This window comes from Ceratotherium simum, chromosome 8 (genome assembly GCF_057802395.1).
Source record: "Ceratotherium simum simum isolate JZ-2026a chromosome 8, ASM5780239v1, whole genome shotgun sequence".
NCBI lineage: Eukaryota > Metazoa > Chordata > Mammalia > Perissodactyla > Rhinocerotidae > Ceratotherium > Ceratotherium simum.
Window position 1 is genome coordinate 33,086,497 of NC_141907.1, and position 13,288 is coordinate 33,099,784.

Genomic DNA, 13,288 nt, shown 5'->3' on the forward strand with positions numbered 1-13,288 from the left:
TGAACAAGGTTATTCACTTTAGCATTATTTGTAATCACAAAATATTAGAAACATGGGCCAGCCCCGTGGCTTAGCAGTTAAGTGCATGCGCTCCACTACTGGCAGCCAGGGTTCAGATCCCAGGCGCACACGGACGCACCGCTTCTCCGGCCATGCTGAGGCCGCGTCCCACATACAGCAACTAGAAGGATGTGCAACTATGACATAGAACTATCTACTGGGGCTTTGGGGGAAAAAAAAAAAGGAGGAGGGTTGGCAATAGATGTTAGCTCAGAGCCGGTCTTCCTCTGCAAAAAGAGGAGGATTAGCATGGATGTTAGCTCAGGGCTGATCTTTCTCACACACACAAAAAACAAAAAACAAAAACAAACAAACAAACAAAAAACACGAAAAAAAAATTAGAAACGATCTCAAATGTAACAATGAGAGACTAATTGAATAAAACTATGGCACATCTATACATAGAGTACTATAACACCATGAAAAAGAATTTAAAAAGATTTCCAGATATGGAGCGATTTCCAAGATATATTAAGTGAAAAAAGCAAAGTATAAGAGAGTACATATAGTAGGTCTATCTTTTGAGTAAGAAGAGAGATAATGCAAAGGATAAACCAAAAACTAATGAAAATGATTATCTATAGTGGGTGGATGCATGGAAATGCAGTGGAAGGGATAAGAATGGGAGCAAAACTTCTGAAAAGCCTAAGTTTTTATATAGTTCTGACTCTAGAACTATGTAAAATTAAATGAAAAAAGTAATCCCTAGAACTGAATACAAACACTCCTACAACACAACGAGAAGAAAACAAATAACCTGATCTAAAAAATGGGCAAAGAACTTTAATAGACATTTCTCCAAAGAGAAACTGCCCACAAGCATGAAAAGATGCTCAACATCACCAATCTTCAGGGAAATTCAAATCAAAACCACAATGAGATATCACCCAATACCTATCAGGATGGCCAGCATCAAAAACACAGAAAAGGGCCAGCCCTGTGGCTTAGCAGTTAAGTACCTGCGCTCCGCTGCTGGCGGCCAGGGTTCGGATGCCGGGCGCGCACCGCTTCTCTGGCCATGCTGAGGCTGCGTCCCACATACAGCAACTAGAAGGATGTGCAGCTATGACATACAACTATCTACTGGGGCTTTGGGGGGGGGGGGGACACAGAAAATAGGGGCTGGCCTGGTGGCGCAGTGGTTAAGTTCACGCACTTGGCTTCAGCAGCCCGTTGTTTGCAGGTTCAGATCCTGGGCACAGACCTACACACCACTCATCAAGCCATGTTGTGGCGGTATCCCATATACAAAGTAGAGGAAGACTGGCACAGATGTTAGCTAAGGGACTATCCTCCTTAAGCAAAAAAAAAAAAGACGGGGCCCGGCCTGGTGGCGCAAGCGGTTAAGTGTGCGCACTCTGCTGTAGCAGCCCGAGGTTCACAGGTTGGATCCCGGGTGCACACTGACGCACTGCTTGGCAAGCCATACTGTGGCGGCATCCTATATAAAGTGGAGGAAGATGGGCACGGAGGTTAGCCCAGGGCCAGTCTTCCTCAGCAAAAAAGAGGAGGATTGGCAGATGTTAGCACAGGGCTGCTCTTCCTCACCAAAAAAAAAAAAAAAAAAAAGAGGAAGATTGGCAACAGATGTTAGCTCACAGCCAATCTTTCTCACCAAAAAAACACAGAAAATAATAAGCATTGGTGAGAATGTGGAGAAACTGGAATCCCTGTGCACTACTGATGGGAATGCAAAATGGTGCAGCCGCTATGGAAAACAGTATGGGAGGTTCCTCAAAAAATTAAAAATAGAATTATCATATGATCCAGCAATATATATTCTGGGTATATATCCAAAAGAATTGAAAACTGGATCTCAAAGAGATTACGCACACCCATGTTCACTGCAGCATTATTCACAATAGCCAAGAGGTGGAAAGAATCTAAACACCCATCAATGGATTAATCGATAAAGCATATGTTACATATATACACAATGGAATAATAATATACATCCTTAAAAAAGAAGGAAATCCTATCATATGCTACAACATGGATAAGCCTTGAGGCCATAATGCTAAGTGAAATAAATAAGCCAGTCACAAAAAGACAAATATTGTATGATTCCACTTACATCAGGTATCTAGAGTAGTTAGAAACAGAAAGTAGAATGGTGGTTGCCAGGGACTGGGGGAAAGGGGAAAAAGGGGAGTTGTTCGATGGGTATAGAGTTTTAGTTTTGCAAAATGAAAAAGTTCTAGATATCTGTTGTATTAACAACGTGCATATAGTTAACACTACTGTACCTGTACAGCTAAAAATGGTTAAGATGGTAAATTTTAGGGGCGGCCCCGTGGCTTAGCGGTTAAGTGCGCACGCTCCGCTGCTGGCGGCCGGGGTTCGGATCCCGGGTGCACACTGACGCACGGCTTCTCCAGCCATGCTGAGGCCGCGTCCCACATACAGCAACTAGAAGGATGTGCAGCTATGACATACAACTATCTACTGTGGCTTTGGGGGGGAACATAAATAAATAAATAAAATTAAAAAAAAAAAAAAAGATGGTAAATTTTATGTTGTGTTTTTAACCACAATAAAAAAAAAAAAAATCAAGGGGCCGGCCTGGTGGCGTAGTGGTTAAGTTCGTGCGCACTGCTTCGGCGGCCTGGGGTTCACAGGTTTGAATCCCAGGCACAGACCTACGCACTGCTTATCAAGCCATGCTTTGGCAGCGTCTCATATAAAGTAGAGGAAGATGGGCACGATGTTAGCCCAGGGCCAACCTTCCTCAGCAAAGAGAGGAGGATTGGCAACAGATGTTAGCTCAGGGCTAATCTTCCTCACACACACACACAAAAATATCAAGCAAGGATTACATGTGTCAGTGGAAATAAAAAGAGTCAACAAGTATACATATACATATTAAAAAATTGAATACAGAAAGAAATAGACCAATTGTGTATAAAATTGATAATCACTCAGACAAAAGAATTCAAATCCAAGTAACTAACAAATACAATATTATATATAACTTTAATGGGACACAACGAATTGCAAAGAATACTGGTATACTAGTTCTGAATTTTTCTGTGCTTACAGAAGGGTAGTACAAAAAATTTATCAAAGTTAAGGGAAAAGAGAGTTTACACTGCATATGGATGATACACAGAGGAAGTTTAGGAAAAACTCTGCAGTGCTGGATTTCAGTAGAAGGTAACGATAAACTCATGATTTTAAAGTATATATGTATATTTCCTAGCTCTATACACTGAAAGGGAATGAAGAAATTACATCCTAATGTGAACATAAATGCCTATGCCCAGATCTTGGTTTATAAACACTACTCTATACCAAAATGGAAATAGAGCTCTTTGGAAAAAAATGACCTATCCAAATCTTGGGCAAGGAAGTGCAAGGTGAACATCCTGTAGCGGAAAACAAAGAAGTGCTCACAAATTCATAGAGAGACATGTCAACAAGACACTAGACTTTTCAAAAGGACACCAAAGCCAGCATGCTTATTTATGACAATCTGCCTCTCAAAAGAAAGACAGACAATCATGGATTATAATGAATTGAATGAAGAATCCATGAGTAATTTTTTTTTATATGGAGGCAGGCTATTCTTTACAGAACGCCAGCTAATAAATGAAGGATTGACAGAATCAAAAAAGTCAACATTTTATAACCACCAAAGTGGATGCTAAAACAGTTAAATAAGAATAGTTGGAAAACAAGTTATTCTTACAAACTGTCACCTTAAACATTACTTATTAACTGCAAGGGGAAAAATACCTTTACAAAGGAGAGAGTTGGCCAACTGTAACCAAGTGATCAAACTTAGCATAACCAATACGACAAAATGACATTATATGCCTCCTGATACGATGCAAAGGGAACTATACACCACCACTTGTGTAGTATACCTGCCAAAAAAAAGTTCAATCTGAATCTAAGCATGAGGAAATAAGACAAAACAGATTATGCAACTCCCACAAGACAAATGTTTCAAAAATGTCCTGTTATGGATGATCCCTCACCCCCAAAAACAGTGAGAGGACTTCCTAGACCAAAGGAAACCAAAGAGACCTGATAAATGCTTGTGATCCTATATTGGAGCTTGGATAGAGGGGAAAAAAAACAATTTTTAAAAAAGTCATTTTTAGGGCAACTGGGAAAACGTTATTATGGACAGTATAATAGATATCACTGTATTAACGTTAAACTTCTTCAGTGTGATAATGATAATTGTGATAAAGTAGGAGAATGTCCTTGTTCTAAGAAGAATGCTGAAGTATGCAGAGGTAGAATGTCACGATGTCTGAAAGTAACTCAAACAAAAACGTGTTATGTCTGTCTCCCTCTGTGTGTGTATGTGTATGGAGAAACAAAAGCAAGTGAAGGTGACAAAATGTTAACAATTAGTGAATCTAAGTGAAGGGATACGGGTGTTGAAGGTACAACTTTTTACAACTTTTCTAGAGGTCTGAAATGTCTCAAAAAGCTGAGATAGTTAAAAAAAAAAGGGGGGGGGAATGGAAAAATCATCATTATAATCAGTCAGTAACACCTACCAGTAAAAATTCAAATAATATAAGAAACAGGGGTTTAAGATCAAATCATGAGCCTCCCCCATAATGTTTCCCTAACTAGCACATAAAAAAAAAAATCCCTACAGGAGCTGGCCCAGTGGCACACCACTTAAGTTTGCACATTTCCATTCGGCGGCCCAGGGTTTGCTCTTTCGGATTCTGGGTGTGGACCTGGGTGTGCTCATCAAGCCAGGCTGAGGCAGCATCGCATACAGAAGAGCTACAACTCCACAACTATGATACACAACTACATACTGGGGCTTTGGGAAGAAAAAAGAAAAAAAAAGAGGAAGATTGGCAACAGATGTTAGTGCAGGGCCAATTTTCCCCAAAAAAAGAACCCTACGAATTTTTTCTTACAATATTTAGAATAAATTTTACAAATCTAGCAAGTTGGCTGCAAATATATACTGTTGTTTTTGAGATTAAATGTTTTTAAATTTATAATCCTGTAGTAGATTCAAGATGGTTACAAATTCTTTCCTACTTCTTTCATTGAGAAGTAGGGTCAACTTTTCTCCTCTTGAATGCTGGCTGGGCTATGACTACTTTAACCAGTAGAGTAAGATAGAAGTAACACTGCCAATTCTGAACCAAGAGTTTAAAAGTACTGGCAACTTCCTCTACAGTGTCCTGGAGCCGAGTCCAACTACCCTGCTGGGGGGACCATGTGGAGAAGCCCTAAAACTACACCACAGACAGAAAAAAGGGCCCAGCTCAGTTCACTTTTTCAGCTGTTCCTACCAAGGCACCAAGTGTTTGAGAGATGCCAGCGTGGATCTTCTAGATCAGTCTAGTCACCAGCTGAACACCACTGAGTAAGCACAGTAAGCAATGTGGAACAGAATAATCATCAAGTCAAGCCCTGCCTGAATTCCTAATCCACAAAATTGTGAGATAATAAGAAAAGTTACTCACAGTAGCCAAAAGGTGGAAACAAGCCAAGTGTCCATCGATGAATGAAGGGATAAATAAAAGATGTTATATACATACTTCCTTAAAAAGGAAGTTAATTCTGACACATACTACAATATGGAGAACCTTGAGTTATCCTAAGTAAAATAAGCCAGTCACAAAAGGCCAAATGTTGTATGATTCTACTTGTACGAGGTCCTAGTGTAGTCAAATTCATAGAGACAGAAAGCAGCAAGGTGGTTGCCTGGGCTGGGAGAAGGGGGAAATAGAGTTATTGTTTAATGGGTACAGAGTTTCAGTTGGGGAACATGAAAAAGTTCTGGGGATGGATGGCAGTGATGGCTGCACAACAATGTGAAAGTACTTAATGCCACAGAACTGTATAATTAAAAATGATTAAAATGGTAAATTTTGTGTTATACATTTTTTTTACCACAACTAAAAAAAAAAGTTGCTGTTTTAAACCACTAGGTTTGGGGGTAGTTTGTTACACAGCAACTGATGGATAACCAAAATAGTCCCTGTACACAAATAGAAGTCTAAAATAAGAACTGTGCTGTACTAAGTATTACTTCACAAATGCACACTGGCTACACTTTAGGACTTGATTTTAAGAAATCTTGCCTCTCCATTTAATTTTAATGTCTTAGCAGAATCTTCTGCATTAATACAAATATTAAAATAAATGAATAGGGCCGGCTCCGTGGCTTGGCGGTTGAGTGAGCGCGCTCTGATGCTGGCGGCCCGGGTTCGGATCCCGGGCGTGCCCCGAGGCACCACTTCTCCGTCCAACGGGAGGCCGAGTCCCACGTACAGCAACTAGAAGGATGTGAACCTATGACATACAACTATCTGCTGGGGCTTTGGGGGGAAGGATGAATAAATAAAATCTTTAAAAAAAAATAAATAAATAAAAATAAAATAAAATAAAATAAATGAATAAATTTAGAGTTGAAATTACATACTGAATATGTAAAATTAACATACTATGTGACAATTAGGAATAAACAAAAATCATTTATAGAAGTAAAAATAATTATAACCAAACTAAGTATTTCTGAATACTGAAGGGAAGGAAAGGGAAAGAATTCATGGCCTTCCTAGTCCCAATCTATTCCTCCCCTCTCCCAACCTAGGTTTGATGAGAAAAGGGGGATGCCTTACCTTAAATCAAGCCCACCATACACTAATTCCTACTAAACTGTCCAACAGGCCAGACTATAGAAAGCAGAAGTGAGAGAGTGAGGAAGAGGGAGAATGGTCGACACAAAGAGAAAGATCATAGAAAAATACAATGAAAAGAGAAGTAACACCTGGTGGGAGAAAAATGGGTGATGTTTTCAGAACAATAAAACCCTATTATTTAATCTTTCCTAATTCTTAGCACCAAAGTAAGAAGTATTTTGATTTGACTCTGTAACAGAATGAATATAGCAGATTTGGGTACAGAGAACAATCTGGGGCACTGAGCTCTGAGACCAGGTAATAAAAAATGGAAATAAGAAACAAACTTCACCTTGCCCATCCCTCCTTCTAAAACCCCAGGCTTATCAAGGGCCTCTCACCTCCAAAATAGCAAGAAAGAAACAAAATGTGTGTAGCATACAGCTCTGTAGTAATGTATGATCTGGGATAGACTGTGTATACCAAATTGTGGGCAGAAGCACATCATGGAACTTTGTACAACACTGTTTATAGGTCCATTTTGAATGTGTTAAAAACATAACATGTTTTAAACATATTTAAAAATCAGACATGACCCCTGCATTAGTTTCAGAATCCTTGACTATATAGAAGGAAGGCTATTTGTGAACTATAGATTTTGATGCTTAATGTAACATTGGTAGTAAACTGTCTTCTGTCCTTCCAAATAGCTAACTAACTTTTGTATGGCTTTTAATATTTCTGTCAATTAATATGTAATTATAACTTATGTAAGTAACAAAACTGTTAATGACGATTTTCAGCTTTATGTGACTAGGGTTGGTCACAACCTCTCAGACTCAGTTTCTTCATGTGGAACATTAAAACAAAACCAAATAAATAATCTCTAAGCTACCTTTTAGTTCTAAAATTCTAAATATCTATGTTATCATCTCTGGTATGCAATCTCAGGTAAAGTACTTAGCTGCAATTCAAAATATTTTCAAATTATCCTTCATTTTCAAAAATAAAAATATTTCTCTAATCCAGTGTCGTTTTTTTTTGAAGATCAGCCCTGAGCTAACAGCCGATGCCGATCCTCCTCTTTTTTTCTTTTTTTTTTGCCAAGGAAGATTGGCCCTGAGCTAACATCTGTGCTCATCTTCCTCTACTTTACATGGGACACCGCCACAGCATGGCGTGACAAGTGGTGCATTGGCGAGCACATGGGATGCGAACCCATAAGCCCCCGGCTGTGGAAGCAGAGCGCACTCACTTAACCACCTGCAACACTGGGCCGGCCCCTCTAATCCAATGTTAATACAAAGTATTTATTTGTTCATTCAATTAATATTTGTTGAGCACTTAACTATGTGCCAGCCATACCGGGAGAACATAAAAGTAAACAAACACAGACATGATACCTGTATTCATGAAGCTTACAGAGAAGTTGGGGAGATAAATCAAATAAACATATGCATAAATGTAACATCACAACTGTAATAAGTAATATACAGGAGTTAAAGAGTATACAATGGGGGGCCGGCCTGGTGGCACAGTGGTTAAGTTTGCGTGCTATGCTTCAGCTGCCCAGGGTCCATGGGTTCGGATCCTGGGCATGGACCTACACACCACTCATCAAGCCATGCTGTGGTGGCGTCCCACATAGGAAACAGAGGAAGACTGGCACAGATGTTAGCTTAGGGCCAATCTTGCTCACCAAAAAAAAAAAAAAAAAAGAGTATATAATGGGAAATCTAAGAGACTTCCGTTAAGAACAAATGAGTGACAAATGAACTGAGAGGAAAGGTACATATGGGCTACATAATGTGGAATCTGTCTAGGCAGAAGTGAACATGGCATGTTCAAGGAACTGACAGAGAGCCAGTGTGACTGGACAAAACAAAAATATTTAAAGTAGTTCCTTAGAAATATAAATTAAAACTCTAATATACAAAAGCATATCTGAGCTCTACCAAAGACATATTTTAAGAATTATTTTCAAGGAAGCTTCCAAGCATTACAATAGTTTCTTTTCAATGTTAAAAAAAATGCTGTCCTATATCTCCCTGCAAAAGACCAAACTAACTCTCATTGATTCCCTTCTCTTTTCACTATGCTGTTTTCAACTGCATAATAAAAATCATAACTCCTTAGTTCTACTCAGATTCCTGAGAAGAAAGCAGCTATAAGAATACAAATGAATACAATGCTATCGGCTCTGGTTCTGCCACTAACCTGCCCTATTGACTGATCTTGGTAAATGTTACTTGGCCACTTTGGGCCTAACTTTTGTCACTTGTGAAATAAGAGGAGTTCCAGAATTCCTTTTAAGATCCTTCTAACTCTAAAATTATGTTTTCACTGTAAAAATGCTTGTTCCATTCTTGAAAGCGGAAGATAATGGACCAAACATCTCCAAATTCCATTGACCAAGATTTTATTTGCCTTTAAGCCCTCTTTGTATTTACACAGCATTTGAACATTGTTGTTACGTTATAATAATAATAAACTACTGAATTTATAAAATTTGGCAATAATACATAAATTATTAAAAATACAGTTAAATATTGTTAAAAATCTACACCTCCAATGAGACAGTAATATTTTAACCAAATAGGGATCCCTAAAAAGTACAAACTCAAAATAGACTTAGAAAGTCAGGAGGAAGACAAAATCATAAGAATTCTTGAGAAAAGCAAAATTTTCGCAGGACATTCCAACTAGTTAACACGTATGTAAATTATAACTTAAAAACAAAAAAACCCATAACAAATGGATATTCTAACCCGATGCTCATTCTCGACTTGGTTATTTGTCCATTTAGTTAACAGCATTTCTGATATTTAATCTTATTTTCAAGTGGAAAATGTATATACATTCATAACTTTTTAACTAGATTATCCATTACCAGAATTCAAAGTTTCAATATTCTTAATAGGAAACAATAAAAATTACAAGATGTATAAATTTTTTACTTAACAGCTTTATATTTCATAATTTTACAGCATCTCCAAACACTCAGTATTACCTTAAGAAGCATCAATTAAGCACCTCACTTCATGTATAATCTTTAGTATCAAAATTTATTTTAATGGAAGGTATTGTCATATTCCTTCCAAAGAGGCAAAAAATTGCAGAATCAAAATAGATTTTAAAAACTAAACTAAACGAATACCTTAAATATTCATTAAGCACACATAACATTGTAAACATTTACTAGGCACTAGACTAAGCTCTAAGAGCAAAAGGGTAAGATCATTCCCTAAAAATACATTTCACCTACTTGCCCAAGGTAGAAACATTGTCAACATTGTTTCTTCCCTCATCTGTCACCAAGTCTGATTGATTCTAACTTTGAAATGTCTCTTGGCTCATTCCTTCTCTCTCTCTATTCCCACTATCATAGTTCTACTTCACGATTTCAGTATCTTTCACCTATGGTACTACTGTTAGTTTCCTAGGTGGACTTCCTGCCTCCAATCTTTTCCTGCTCCAATTCAGCCCCAATTGTGACAACCAAAACGTCTTCAGCATTGTCAAATGTCTCTGAGGGTCAAAGATGCCCTGGTTGAGAACCACTGCATCAAGTTCATCTCTTAACAAGAATAGCACTTATTTTGTAAGGCTGTGGCCACAATCTATGTCCATGCAGCAGAAAGCAAAAAAACTGACCAACATAAGGCTGAAACTTACAACCCTGACCTTAGGACCACCATGCTTAAATTAAATAAAGTGACTCCTTATAAAAAGAGCCATAATACTCTGTCTTAAAACCCCTTTGAACATGTGGACCTAAATCATCATCTTACTTCAAAAGCCTAAATTTTGAAAAGTCAGTACCTCTGTCAAAGTTTAACCATACTATATACATATTTAAGCTTCTCGATATTAGAAAATTGTGACAATTTAGAAAATGCCTTTTGTGCTTAGATCAGCCTCCTTAGAAGCTGATGAAAATACGAACCGTCTTCAGCAAATTATCCCTACATTTAAGGTTGCAAGCTACTTTGAACAGTATTCTCATAAATATTTCTAGAAAACACTTTAAAAACACTTGAATTCTTATGCTTGAAAAACATAAATTTAAAAACACACACACACACTCCTTTTAATTTCTCATAATGGTTATGTCCCTACAGAACTTATTATTCAAAGATAGAACAATACCGTTCACAGGGGGTCAAAGAGAAGACGATAACATATCTAAAAACACCTAGTAGGCGAAACTCTGAAGGCCAGGCCTAGCAGTACTGTAATACCACAGGAGAGAGCACCTCCTACCACAGAAGTCTGAGGTGTGAACATCCTGTCCAGACGCTTACCTTCAGTCGTTTGATCATTTCGTCGGTGGTGATCTTGTCGGTGATCTCCTTAACCCCCGGAGGGTAAGCGATTTTCCCGTCTGCACTCACGACGCCACAGAGGGCAGTGGCAGGCTTGGGCTGCGCGGTGAAGTCCATCCTGGGGGACAACTTTCCTTTCACAGTCCTCTACCGGCCTCTATCGGTCAGAAAACAAAAGTTCAGCGGGAAAGGGGCGACTTTGTAACCTCTTTTTTCATTTCAAAAATCTCTAATCTGCAAAGGGCCCCTTTTCCCGGGAGGCCGGGGACTCGAAGGCAGCCCCCCGACCCGTCCCTTCCCCGGGCCTGGACCCCGGCGGCCGCCCCGCCGCCCCCACCCACGCGGGCCCCGTCAGCCCCGGGCCCACGGGGCTCTCCGGTACCAGCCGCCGTGGCCGCGAAAAGCGCCGCGCGGCGCCAGGAGTTTCCTATTCCGCCTTTCACAATGAAATCCACCCCCAGTCACCAAGGTCCCAAGTTTGGTGGCCTGGGGAACCCGGCGAGGCCCCCAAGGCCCCCGCTCGGTCAGAGAGAAGCTCCCAGTCCCCCCCCGGCCGGTCCCCTCCGGGAGAGGAGACGCGAGGCCTATAGGGCTCGGCTTAGGCCGCAAAACTAGGGACCCAACCGGACCCACACGCAGCGGCGGCTCCCGGAGACTAACGCCCTTGCCGGGACGAGGTTCGGACCCACGGAGTCCCCGCCACGCTACTGCCCCTCCCCTGTCCCGCTCCCCCACCGCCGCGGGAGGGGAAAACAAGCCGCCCTCCACCCCGAACCCCACGCCAGGAAGCGGGTGACGCGGCTCCGCACTTCACATTTTGTTCCTTCAACTTCGGCTGACGGACGGCGGCGGCTTCTCTCGCCCCGGCCGTTCGGCGCCCTTCGGCGCCGCCAAGGCCTTACCAGCACCTCCGGGCAGCCCCGCCGGGCCTCGGTCCCGCGCCCCCGCTCCGGTCTCCCCTTCCGTCCCCTCCCTCCACCAGCCGAGGGCGGGAGCCGAGCCGCCGCCGCCTTTACCTCCTCCTCCTCATGCGGGCGGAAGGTGCATCGAGCGCCCGGGCCTCTGTCAGGTGGTTGCGCCGCCGCCCCTCGTCAGGCTGCACACAAAGCGGCTCCGCGGGTCCCGCCGCCGCCGCCGCCCGCCCCGGAGCGGCGCTGGGGCTGGCGGTGCCGAGGAGGAGCAGCCGCCGCGGGGGGAGACGCGGGGCGAGTGTGCGCTGGGCGGGGAGACACTGCCGCTCTCCGTCTGGCCGAGGAAGAGCACCCTCGAAGAAGGCTCCTCCGGGAGCGTGTGAGCTTGTGTCCGCCCGGGACCCCCGCGGCCTGCCCGCCCGCACCTCGCGCCGGCCGGGCCCGCCGACCCGGCCCCGGACGCCCCTCACAGCGGCGCGCGCCCGGCCGTCCGTGCCCCCAGGAGCCGGCACCTCGCGCACACACCAGCCGGTCACGCGAGCGGTGCGAGAGCACGCGAGAGCAGGGCGCGCGCCTCGCTCCCTCCCCTTCCTCCGCCGGCCGTGCCTCCGCCTCCCTTGGGCCCGAGGCGGCCGCGCGCGGGGCAGACAGCGCCGCCACCCGGTTGGCGCCAAGACCTGCCGCGCGGAGCGGCTTTGGGAGGACCGGACCCGAAAGGCCAGCAGAGGAGGAGCCCGGGTGGCGGGAAGCGAACCCGGTCCCTGAGGCCCTGTGAGGGCACGCAGAGCGAACAGACCTTCTTTACCTTATGCCCCAGAGATGAGTTCATGACTTTTTGGGGTCATCCTGAGGGACGTGGACGGAACTGGTTGAAAGACGGTTAATTACTCCGTGAAAATGAGGTGATTTCCTCCCCAGGGACAGAAGATCTGCAAACTGAGGAAAAGTTTTGCAACATGGCCCAACGTAGGCTGCTCTTTCTTGTTCCTTTGACAGCCACCGGATTTTGCCCTCCCCTCTCTAGATTTCTAAAATTAATATTTTGTAAGCTACAAAATTTGAAAAGAGCATTGAGTTGAGTAGGTCTCAAAGAATGGTCTGAAACGTAGATTCATGGGCTCCACTCCCAAACTTAGACAGTCAGAATCTCTGGGTTCAGAATCTCTGAACCCAGAAATAAGCATGTTTATAAATTAGCGAGATGCTTCTTGTGAATATGAAAGAACTCATATGTTGTTTTTTTTTCCTGTGTGAGGAAGATCGGCCCTGAGCTAACATCTGCCAATCCCCCTCTTTTTGCTGAGGAAGACTGGCCCTGGGCTAACATCCGTGCCCATCTTCCTCCACTTTATATGGGACACTGCCACAGCATGGCTTGACA

The 13,288-nt window shown here is 42.7% G+C and overlaps 1 protein-coding gene across 5 annotated transcripts in view; it reads right to left on the bottom strand.

Annotated features, from left to right (window-relative positions):
* Positions 1–12,373, bottom strand: part of PDS5A (PDS5 cohesin associated factor A) — a 161,844-nt gene extending 149,471 nt beyond the window's left edge. For 2 of the 5 annotated variants that reach the window (XM_087434212.1, XM_087434211.1), the window contains exons 1-2: positions 12,013–12,373; positions 10,976–11,153 (exon numbers count right to left, since the gene is read on the bottom strand). In XM_087434212.1, the coding sequence (XP_087290338.1) occupies positions 10,976–11,113 (138 nt within the window). In that variant the 5' untranslated portion in view covers positions 11,114–11,153; positions 12,013–12,373. The remainder of the gene's footprint in view (positions 1–10,975; positions 11,154–12,012) is intronic. The other 3 variants (XM_087434214.1, XM_087434213.1, XM_014786828.2) reach the window with 2 other exon arrangements.
* Between the last annotated feature and the right edge of the window lie 915 nt (positions 12,374–13,288).